This window comes from Myotis brandtii, unplaced genomic scaffold (genome assembly GCF_000412655.1).
Source record: "Myotis brandtii unplaced genomic scaffold, ASM41265v1 scaffold486, whole genome shotgun sequence".
Lineage (NCBI taxonomy): Eukaryota > Metazoa > Chordata > Mammalia > Chiroptera > Vespertilionidae > Myotis > Myotis brandtii.
The window spans coordinates 1,174,132-1,185,004 of NW_005368569.1; the positions used below are offsets into that span (position 1 = coordinate 1,174,132).

The 10,873-nt window shown below is 51.8% G+C and overlaps 2 protein-coding genes across 3 annotated transcripts in view; both read left to right on the top strand.

Moving 5' to 3' along the window:
• The window catches only part of CTCF (CCCTC-binding factor (zinc finger protein)), a 49,026-nt gene extending 45,110 nt beyond the window's left edge, over window positions 1-3,916 (top strand). Inside the window, exons 11-12 of one of the 2 annotated variants that reach the window (XM_014547810.1) lie at window positions 1,094-1,258; window positions 2,405-3,916. In XM_014547810.1, coding sequence (XP_014403296.1) covers window positions 1,094-1,258; window positions 2,405-2,589 — 350 coding nt within the window. In that variant the 3' untranslated portion in view covers window positions 2,590-3,916. The remainder of the gene's footprint in view (window positions 1-1,093; window positions 1,259-2,404) is intronic. The other variant, XM_014547811.1, reaches the window with a different exon arrangement.
• A 3,906-nt stretch (window positions 3,917-7,822) lies between these two features.
• RLTPR (RGD motif, leucine rich repeats, tropomodulin domain and proline-rich containing) overlaps window positions 7,823-10,873 on the top strand; it is a 12,343-nt gene continuing 9,292 nt past the window's right edge. Inside the window, 14 exon segments of the mRNA XM_014547802.1 lie at window positions 7,823-8,042; window positions 8,300-8,394; window positions 8,486-8,536; window positions 8,777-8,839; window positions 8,949-9,073; window positions 9,203-9,294; window positions 9,480-9,550; window positions 9,664-9,737; window positions 9,866-9,941; window positions 10,020-10,108; window positions 10,213-10,307; window positions 10,385-10,471; window positions 10,550-10,662; window positions 10,782-10,859. Coding sequence (XP_014403288.1) covers window positions 8,003-8,042; window positions 8,300-8,394; window positions 8,486-8,536; window positions 8,777-8,839; window positions 8,949-9,073; window positions 9,203-9,294; window positions 9,480-9,550; window positions 9,664-9,737; window positions 9,866-9,941; window positions 10,020-10,108; window positions 10,213-10,307; window positions 10,385-10,471; window positions 10,550-10,662; window positions 10,782-10,859 — 1,149 coding nt within the window. The 5' untranslated portion in view covers window positions 7,823-8,002.

Below are 10,873 nucleotides of genomic sequence, written 5' to 3' on the forward strand. Positions count from 1 at the left end.
TGGGGGGGGTTGGCTGGCGCCCCACCCTTAATTGGGGTGGGAGAGGCTGATCAGGGCCAGCTGGGGGGAGGGGCCACGGGAAGTTGGCTGGCTGGCCCCACCCCCCATCAGGCAGGTTCACTGGCCTCAGAGGGCATCATAGTGACCGGTTGTTATGGCGTGATGGTCACTGGCTTTTTATATATATAGATGGCATTAGAGACAAAGTAAGGGATTAAGGATGACCCTTTGGGCCTGATACTGATATTAAGCTGGGAAGAAGAAAGTGATTGCAACCTGTGCTTCTTGGCTTTTAACTCTAAAAACTTGGCCTGTTTAAAGCCCATCAATAGTACTCCTAAAAGAACTCTTGCTACTTATCTTGGTAAATAAGACCTCACAATGCATCAGGAGCTTCTGTCTTGCTTCCTCACACACACACACCCTTCACCCACTCAGATGAGCAGGACCACATCTTTAGGGGTCCATTTCAGGCTTATGTCCTCCTTTATCCTCGTAGAGTAGGTTGAGGGAATATTTGTTTTATTGTCAACCTAAACGCTATTTGTGGTTTTGTTATGACTGACATAAGGTGAAGTTGCCTCTAAGAATTTAAACTCAATATTTTCTGATGTCTAAAGCTAAAGAAAAAAATATCTAGTCCATGTAAAATATGATTAATAGTAGTCAAGTTCCTTTGCTTATTAATTCTGCCACAATACCAGTTTACTCTGCTTTGACTGGTAGCAATAATTTCAGCAAAAGCATTTTTTAAAAATATATTTTTATTGATTTCAGAGAAGAGGGAGGGAGGGAGAGAGAGAGAGAGAGAGAAAGAAACATCAATGAGAGAGTCATTGATCGGCTGCCTCATGCATGCCCCCTACCGGGAATCAAGCCTGCAACCCGAGCATGTGCCCTGACTGGGAATCGAACCGTGACCTCCTGGTTCTTAGGTCAATGCTCAACCACTGAGCCACACTGACTGGGCAGCAAAAGCATTTTTAAAATGGGCTTTTTAACAATGAAATTAAATACATAACTAAACTTCACAGAGTATATGATTATTTGTGTTATTTTTTCTTCCACCACCTGTTCTCCCTGATTTAATAAGAAGAAAATGCTGAGCCAGACCTGGATGACAATGACGATGAAGAGGAGCCTGCTATGGAAATTGAACCTGAGCCAGAGCCTCAGCCTGTGACCCCAGCCCCACCACCTGCCAAGAAGCGGAGAGGACGCCCCCCTGGCAGAACCAACCAACCCAAACAGACCCAGCGTAAGTCTCCCCTCAGTTACTGGCTGGCTTCCTCTCCCAGCACGTGGGGAAGCTATGCAGGTCCGTGTTCTTGGGGAAGATGAGAACTAAGCCATGAGAACAAGTTAGGGTTGTGCCAGGAACAAACTCAGGAAGGGATTTTTTACTTTTTACTGGGGAACATCAGGCCTGTTACATTTCAGTGAATAAAAGTTTAGCATAGAAGGGTGCTTATGTTCTACCCGATGGGTGCTGTTAATGTGGGAGGTTTTACAAAACAACCACAGTCGGTCAGCTGGCAGAATTGATGTGGTAGTGAATGTAAAGGAGCCAAACTTTAAAGGATGGAGAAAGAAAGCAGTTTCTGTGAGTAGGTTGGTCCTCCTATTAAGAATCCCAGGCCTGTGGATTTAGTTGCTGGCCTTCTGATTTATGAGCAGACACCGAGGAGGTGGTCACCCTCCCCTTCACACCACATATGACAGTGGGTAGCAGTCCTATACTAGACACAGCCCTATGAGAGCAGACTCTAGGGAACTCAGGTCTCTATTCTACTTATGTGTTGTTCTAGATCTCCTGAAAGCTGGTGTGTTTTGTTTTGTTCCTTTAACAAATGCAGGGTTTAATCTACTTTTTAACTGTGTTTACTGAGCCTCATGTATAGACGTATATCACAGTGGGGTGATTAACTATAGATCCTGGGAACCGCTTCACCTGCACACACATGAATGAACGAACTGGTGGGAGGGCCCTGGGTGTGGAAGAGCTAGAATCAAATGTCAGGTTCTTGCTGAGGTGACCCATCTCTAAAACAGACCCACATCACACATTCTATGATCCTGGTCATGCTGTCCACATCTTTTGCCTGTCTCAGACTATTGCAAGGCCAAATTTATGACATAAAGGAAAAATGAGGCTTTAATATGTAGTTTGGGAGGCATATGAAGGTAACTGCCAGCATTTTGTTCTTTGATAGTTTCTAGAGTGTTTGGGCTTTATGTGTGGCCATGTTTAGATCATTCCGTCTTTTTTTTATTGACTTGCTCTGTATAACTACGAAGACTTTCCTGAATTGCTAATACCATTTAGTGTCAAGTCTGGAAAGACCTTTGCCACCTTTGAGGGCTTTAATGGAGCATGTGTTTTGTTCGTGCCCCTTTTCACCAGCAACAGCTATCATCCAGGTTGAAGATCAGAATACAGGTGCAATTGAGAACATTATAGTTCAAGTAAAAAAGGAGCCAGATGCAGAGCCCGCGGAGGGGGAGGAAGAAGAGGCCCAGCCCTCTGCCACAGATGCCCCCAACGGAGACCTCACCCCTGAGATGATCCTCAGCATGATGGACCGGTGATGGCAGGGCCTTGTCTTCACCAGGACTGCTCAGGGCTGTGTTTAAACGGCCTGCATCTTACTTTTTCTCCCTTTTTCTTCTTTTGGCTTTGGGAAAAGCACCGTTTTACACCGTTTTACCAAACATACTGAGAACTAAAACTTCAAGGATGATGTTAGGAAAATGTGATTTAACTAGAACTTGCCATTTGATGTTAGCAAATCATGGAATGTTCCGAGTCCCTGAGGGTTTACCAGGAAGTGCTGAGGACAGTGTTGACGCCTAACTGGTTTCTTAGATGGAAACAGAGACATTGGACCCTCCTCCTTGCTATGGTAAACCACTCCAGAACAGCCACCGGGTTGCCCAGAGTTCTACGGTCTTCTTCCCAGGAGAGTTTTTAATTGTAAATGCAGACTTGGGAAGGACTTAGACTTTTAAACTGGTTTTTGCTTTTGCTTTTTCCCTGACTCCCTTTGCTTGGAGTCGGCTGCACACCAATAATACGGCATGCTACGATCGGTTTTTGTCCTAAAGGCTTTGCCTCTTTCTTGGCAAAGTTTCTGGTATGGTCAAGCTTGTAAATAACTATTTTTACATTTTCATCTTTTCCATTAATTAAGAGGTTGAAAAGAAGTGCAGTGTAAGAAAACCCAGCATTTTAATTACCTGCAAATTAAGTTACCACAGACTGTAGTGTGTAAATGTTGACAAGGAATTGGATTGCAATCATGTAGCAGAACGGCACCCAGACCGCTGCCCACTAGAGACGGACGCCCATGTAGAAGATCGTGATTTCCAGCCCATGGAGCCAGCATTTGAACCTTGTACAATTAACTTTCAGTTATAATTTCCCATCCACATTTTCTTTGCTCTGTTTGTAGCTGAATTTTCTGTTTTTTAAATCCTCTGTTAAAGCAGAAGGGTGATTATGAGCAGGTCACAGCAGTCCCTTAAAAGCTGGGCCAGAAATTTTCATTAGGTCAGTAATTTAAACTTTGGATCTTCAAAAAAAAAAGGGGGGGGGGGTTAATGATGTGAAGTGAAACCAACTATAAATGATTCTTGCACATGAACTGTCACGTTTAAAATGTGTTTTTTAGAGAGCCTCAGTCTTGTTGATTTCAAACACTTTTCTCTTCTGTGTATTGCTTTTAAGAGAGCCATCAGTTAGCTGTCAGACTCTAGGTTGATACATTTTGTACTTAGCTGTACTGTGTGATATTTTTCATTATTTTAGGACACCAACATGAGACCTGTAATAAAATACGTAATGGGGTTGAAAGCTGGGGAGGAGGATCTACTGCTGTACAGCTAATAAATCATAACGGATTAACAATGCTTCAAACACTGTCTTGTGTGATTCCTGTCTAATGAGAAGCCCAAAGGGGTCCGCATGTGTGGCCTCAGGTGGTACAGGCCTGAGGTACAGGCAGGCTGTGTGGCCACTTCCTCTTTAGCAGATGGGAGGTGATCTTGGCAGATGGTGGGATACCAAGTGCATCTGTTCCAAGTTTTAACTCCCTGAAAGTGTGTGTGTGTAAGTGGATGGACATCTGCCATTCTCCATGATCCACTTTAGGGAGTGGGTTCCCCATGGCCACGGGGGTGGGCCACAGAGCCTAGAGTAGAAGGGGCTGGTGGGGAAGCTCTGTCCTCAGGATCTCTGCTCAAAAAGAGTTAGGATCAGTACCTCAAGCTCTGCCAACAACAGGGGAACAGAGGGAAGCTGGCCAGTCTGTTTGACGGGAGACAGAACAATGAGCAGGAGAGACACCTGGATAGCACAGCTGCTTATTAGCACCACAGGAAGCAGGAGGCAAAGGGAGTTGTGTTAGGAAGTTTACACATTAGTGGAAGGACATCTTGTTTCTGCTGGCCATTTCTGGGCAGACTGCTTTGGCACGGTGAAAGCTTCAGCCAATAATTTTAGGGGTTTTTAACGAATTTCAACTTTCCAGTTTTCAGTGAGAGGTAACACAAAGGACAAGATGTGTGTAGCCTTTGGCTGGCTTGTGCTGTCCATGCAGTCAGATCTCCAGGAAAATATATCATCTGGGGCCTGAAGACTACACCAGGCAGTCAGTATTTCATCTCCATCCCACCCATGGGCTAGCCCCCACAGGGACCAGAGTACCCCCTACTAGAATTCTTTCACTGAGCACATAGCTTTTAATAATTGTTAGGTATTTATAATAGAAAATCTCTGCAGAACAGTGAGATGTTTATCTTCAGCAGAGCCACTCATGTTTAAAAGTTTAAATGTGGGTTTGTTTTAGAGGAAGTGCAAGAAAAGTGACATGCTCATGGGAGTTGGCGGCTGAAAAGGGATTCTCCATTGATAATCCTATGTGACTTCATTAAAACTCTGCCCAGCTGGTGTGGCATTGACGCATGAACCTGGAGGTCACAGTTCGATTCCCGGTCAAGAGCACATGCCTGGGTTTCGGGCTTCATCACCAGTAGGGGGCGTGCAGGAAGCAGCCAATCAATGATTCTCATAATTTGTTTCTATCCTCCCTTCTCTGAAATCAAAAATGTTTTTTAAAAAATAAATAGCCCTACCCAGAATGGCTCAGTAGATAGAGTGTCGGCCTGTGGACTGAAGGGTCCCAGGTTTGATTCCGGTCAAGGGCATGTACCTTTGTTGCGGGCACATCCCCAGTAGGGGGTGTGCAAGAGGCAGCTGACTGATGTTTCTAACTCTCTATCCCTCTCCCTCTCTGTAAAGAATAAATAAAATATATTTTAACACATTGCGTACCGCATAGAAATCTCTAAGACATACGCCAGGGACCGCACGTTTTTGGGCAAACTGCATGTTATTTAAATCATCATAATGCACTTTAGGTGTTGTTTTTCAATAATTATAACATTTTTATTTACAAAAACAAACAATTAAACAATTAAAGTTCCTAGTACTTTTTTAACGTATGGTACTGCGTAAAACATTTTCCTCTATGAAGAGGGACCAAACAAAATTTACATAAGTATCTAGATTCGCTCCTTTTTCCATGGGCGTGAAAAACGAGAACACTCGTGAGCGGTCCTTAATGGCGCGCGAAACATGAGAAAACTGAGCGGTACGAAATGTGTTAAAATAAATATATACATAAAACCTTCAGCAAAAAACCAGTTCTCATTATTACTCCACACCTGAGAACTTACGGGGAAGTTCCCTGGCCTGTCTACAGCACTCTTCCCCACTGTTAAACTGTGGTAGGTACTGGAGTGAGAAAATAATTACATCTAAGTGGTGTTGCCTGTCAGCTGCTGCCCAGCTCTTGTCTTTTAAAACCATCTGAGGGAGCCTTGTGGCAGCGCTGGGCGGTGCAGCCTGGCCTGTCAGCCTGTGCTACTGGAGCAGGCGGGGCTTATTCCTCATTAGGACCTTTTAGCATTTCCTGAGCGCCCACGGAGTGTCATGCTGTCTGGAACATAGGAGCCGCTTGAACAAGCTAAGGCCTCCCCCTCTCACTGAGTCACTCACTGCTTGTTGGAGCGGAGTCCCATGCGTTTACTTGGTCTGTTTGTTTTGTCTCTGTCACCCTGAGTGCCAGCACTTAATGAGGGTTTGTGGCTAGCTCAGCACCCCTGGTCTGATCTACATGCTGATCCTGGTTTCCTTCTCCGTAGCCCCCTGCGTTCCCTGCCAGCACTCACTGGACCATAATGCCCGAGGCCTCCAGAGTCCCCACCTAGGGAACAGCTCCAGCCCTTTGGCAGTCATTCCCTCTTTTAGTTCTCATCCTTGTTATTCTAAACAGGAAAAGCCTAATGAGGTGGCGTTTTTGTGGTTATGTTTTGGAGTCCTAGGGTTGCCATGGTAGACTTGGCAAATGTGAGTGTTCACTGAGTGCCAGGCACTGTTGTGAGCACATCTCTTAATATTGAATCCATACAAGCAGCACTTTGAGATAAGTTAATAGCTCCAGCTGGAACTGGAACTGGAAGCCCAGAAAGGTTAAGTAACTTAATGTCAAACAGCTGGTAAGAGATGGCGTCAGGGCTTGAATTCAGGCAGTCTGCCTTTATAACTTGCATTCTTGACCACTCGGCCGTTGTGAGTTCTCACCCTAAAATCAGTTTGTGGGTTCTATGTGGTCTTGGAGAGAGTTCGATCTTAACCAGCTCTTGACTCCTTTCAAATTGAAAGGCAGCGGAGCAGGACCTCCTCTTGCCTCTGTTGGCAGGAATTCCTAGCTCCCTCTCCAGCTGAGTCCTCCCGTCCTCCGGTCAGCTCTCAACTCTCACACCATGAGCCTGTTGCTTGAGGGGAGAGATGGCTGCCCCCAAGTTGTTAATATTCAGTTTCTCCTTTCCACTTTGTCCCAGTCCTTGGTGGACCTCAACAAAGGGAGATGAGAAGGTGCTCGCACTGTCTCTGAGCCCCAAGGTGAGGAGGGGTAGCTGGAGGTGGGAAAGAAAAACCAAGGAGATTTCTGCCCAGTATCTCTCACCTACTCGTGGTTATTTCACCTGTGCCTAGCTGAGCTGTGGGCAGGGCAGAGAATGTTCTTTATCCATAAGCCATGGAAGGGGAAAAATTAATCCCCTCCTGTGAACCTTCCAAAATCTAGGTCCTTGGTCTTTTATAAGCCAGCGTGCTGCTCAGGGCTGACCTTCTGATCCCTCCCAGCCCTGAAGGCAGTAGCTTTCCTCTCTCCTAGTGGTTCCCCCTCCCCAAGTCCAGGCCAGGGAGAATGCATACCCAGAGGAGGACCCCACCCCCGTGTGCCTGGCCGCCTTTATTATTCACTCCGTCCCTCCCTGAAGCCCTCTGGTTTCAGGTTTTAGTCCCAGCTGGCCCCTGAGCACACACGTGGACTTTCTCGCCTGACCCAGCCTGAACCTGATGAAAGCTGCGGAACCTCTGCCACAGAGAAGGGCGTCACAGCCTCCAGGTTAGAAGTTGCGAGAGATTCCACACCCCTGCTGAACAGATGCCCTTCCTTCCCGCCCCCGTGTTCACCTCCCCAGCTGGGCTTTTCAGGGTACTAACCAGGGTGGGCCGGGGAGGGAATCCCCGAGCGGACAGCACCCCCTGGTGCTCGCTGCAGGGACTGCGGTATGGGGTAGAAGTAGGGGGCTAGAAACCTCTAGAGGTACGGACGCGTGCGCGACCCTGCAGGCCACACCACTCCCACCCGTCGGGCCTGACGGATTAGCTCCTGCGCGACCGGGTGGACGGGCAGTGGGGACTCTGCCTTCCTTCCGCACCCACGTAACCGGGCGACCTCTCCAGGCCCGCGGAGGCGAGGGCGGGGAGGAGCCGGGCTGGGGGCGGCCTGGCAGGAAGCAGCGCGTACCTTCCGCTGCAAGAGGAGCAGGTGGCTGCAGTGCGGCCCGGGGCCCCAGGCTTCCTGTGCGCGCCTGGCAGCTGCAGTTTCTCCTCGGAGCTCCTTGGGCCGCCCCCGCCGCCTGGCCCGGCCCCATGGCTCAGACCCCCGACGGCATATCCTGTGAGCTGCGAGGTAAGCGCCGGCCCTTCTTTGCCTACTTGTCTGGGAGGAAGCAGTGCGGGCCCCCAAACCAGGCCGACCCAGAGCCCTGGGGATGCCGGGCAAGCGTTTCTCTCTGCTCCTTCGGAGGGCTTGCTACCCCAAGATCCACTCCACTCCTTCCTTGCTGGCTCATAGATGAGCCCAGGCCCCTAGCCTGGTATAGACCATGGGCATGAATTGACCTCCATGGGAGGACTAGAGTCATCCAGCAGGTTGCCCTCCCACAGGCGAGATCACCAGGTTCCTGTGGCCCAAGGAGGCAGACCTGCTGCTGAAAACCTGGCTACCAGAGCGGGAGGGTGCTGAGCAAGGCCACGTCCTGGTATGGCAGGGGGCCAGCCTGGGAGGGTGCTGTGGCCCAAGCAGAAGAGCCTTTTGCCCGGAACAGGGTGTCAGGCACTCTCTCCCCCCAGGCGCTGCTGCGATGGAGAGCCTACCTGCTGCACACCTGCCTCCCATTAAGGGTGAGTCCGTCCCGGGCCGGCCACCACCCACCTGGCCCTCCAGCAGCTTCCTTGGCAGGAGGGCTGCAGCACTGTTCGTCTTGTCCTTGGGCTCTGCCCTTCCAACAGCACTGGGCTCAGGCAGCAGGCTGGACTGGAGTCTAGGCCCATCAGGCTCTGAACTCCAGGCTGCACAAAGGACTGGGCTCCCAGGAGGGTGGGGCTCTGGCCTTGGTCCCAGCTGACCCAGGCCCTCCACAGGTGGACTGCACATTCAGCTACCTGGAGGTCCAGGCCATGGCACTGCAGGAGACACCCCCTCAGGTGAAAACCTTAGTACCCGCCTGCCAGGGCCTGCCTTCCCCTCCCCCTTCCCTTCCCCTCCCCCACACATGGAGCCCAGCCAGCCCAGCCCACCACCTGCTCTCCCCAGGTCACTTTTGAGCTGGAGTCCCTGCCTGAGCTGGTCCTGGAGTTCCCTGGTGTGGCTGCCCTGGAGCAGCTGGCCCAGCACGTCGCTGCGGCCATCAAGAAGGTCTTCCCTCACTCCACCCTGGGGTGAGACCCAGCACCTGCAAGGGACTGGCAGGGAAGGGGGGCGGCAGGGGGATGCTCTGGAGACAGTGGGCAGCTTCACACCCCAGAGGCTGGAAGCGCCTTTCCCTTCTCCTTTCTCCCCCTCCTCAGGAAGCTGTTCCGGAAGCCCACGCCCCCCTCCATGCTGGTTCGTCTGGAGAGAAGCAGCCCCTCAGAGGCTACCGCACCCAGTAGCCCCTGTGGTAAGGGCCACGGGGGGCTCCCAGCCCACCCCTTCCTGCAGCCCCAGCCCCCAGGTTTGGAGGTCTCCCAAACTGAACAGAGCCACCTGAGGTACAGCCACCTCCCAGCTTGGGTCTGATCTTCACCATCTTTTGTCTCTCTCCTCCCCCCACCTGACCCTGTCATACCCCTGGCACCTCCCCAGGTGGCTTCTTGGAGACGTACGAGGCTCTGTGTGACTACAATGGCTTCCCTTTCCGAGAGGAGATTCAGTGGGTGAGGGTAGGGCCCTCTCTGGGGGGCTCTGGAGACATCTCCTCCCCATGTGCATTGAGTCCCTCCCTGCTCCTGGCGGCCCCAAGCCAGCTGGAGACACTTTCTTCCTCCAGGACGTGGACACCATCTACCATCGTCAGGGCTGCCGCCATTTCAGCCTCGGAGACTTCAGCCACCTGGGCAGTCGGTGTGTGGCCTGCCAGGACTGGGGAGGGAGGAGGATGCCATGACCCACTTTCCTGAGCCTCTCCATGGAGAGGCTTGAGGTCTGGCTGGAGGACCCTGAGCCCTGCCCCTGCCCCTTCTCCCACCCAGGGACCTGGCACTGAGCGTGGCTGCCCTGTCCTACAACCTGTGGTTCCGGTGTCTCTCCTGTGTGGACGTGAAGCTGGTGCGCGTGTAGGAGCAAGGAGGGGGCGAGGGTGTGGGGACCAGGGTGCAGCCACTGAGCCTCCCCTCTGGTTCTCAGAGCCTTGAGGTCTTGGAACAGATTCTGCACATGATGAGTCAGTCGGCCCACCTGGAGGAGCTGGTGCTGGAGACCTGTGGCCTGAGGGGGTAAGGGAGACAGGGAGGGCTTGAGGAGGGGAGTCCGGGCAGTTGGGATTGGGAGGAGTTGGGAACCCAGAGTCAGAGTGTCAAGCCTGGGGTCTGGTCCCCAGAGACTTTGTCCGGCGACTGGCCCAGGCGCTGGCAGGCCACTCGAGCTCCGGGCTCCGGGAACTCAGCCTGGCGGGGAACCTGCTGGATGACCGAGGTATGGCTGAGCCTGGGGAAGGGCCCGGGGTGCGAGCTGGAGAAGGGGGGACCCACAAGGTTTGCCCCTACCCCCAGGCGTGGTTGCACTCAGCAGATACCTGGAGCATCGTCCTGGAGCCCTGAGGAGACTCAGCCTAGCACAGACAGGGTTGACGCCTCGAGGTAAGTGGAGCCAGGGATGGGGTAGGGCTGGTGGAGCAAGTGTGGGTGGGCCTGAGCCACCCCCTCCTCCACCACCAGGAATGAAAGCTCTAGGCCGGGCACTGGCTTCCAACGCCGCCTTTGACTCGGCCCTGACCCACCTGGATCTTTCGGGAAACCCCGGGGCACTGGGGCCCTCGGAGGACAGCGGGGTGAGTGGCTGTCTTTTAGGGGCAGTGACTGGGGGCGCTGCGGGTAGTGGGGTGTCAGAAAGCTCTGGGCGAGGCGATCCCTGACTCCCTTCCTCTCTGCCATCCCATCCCGCCACCAGGGCCTCTACAGTTTCCTGAGCCGCCCTAACGTCCTGACGGTCCTGAATCTCGCCGGCACCGACACCGCCCTGGACATTGTGAGGAGGTGGTC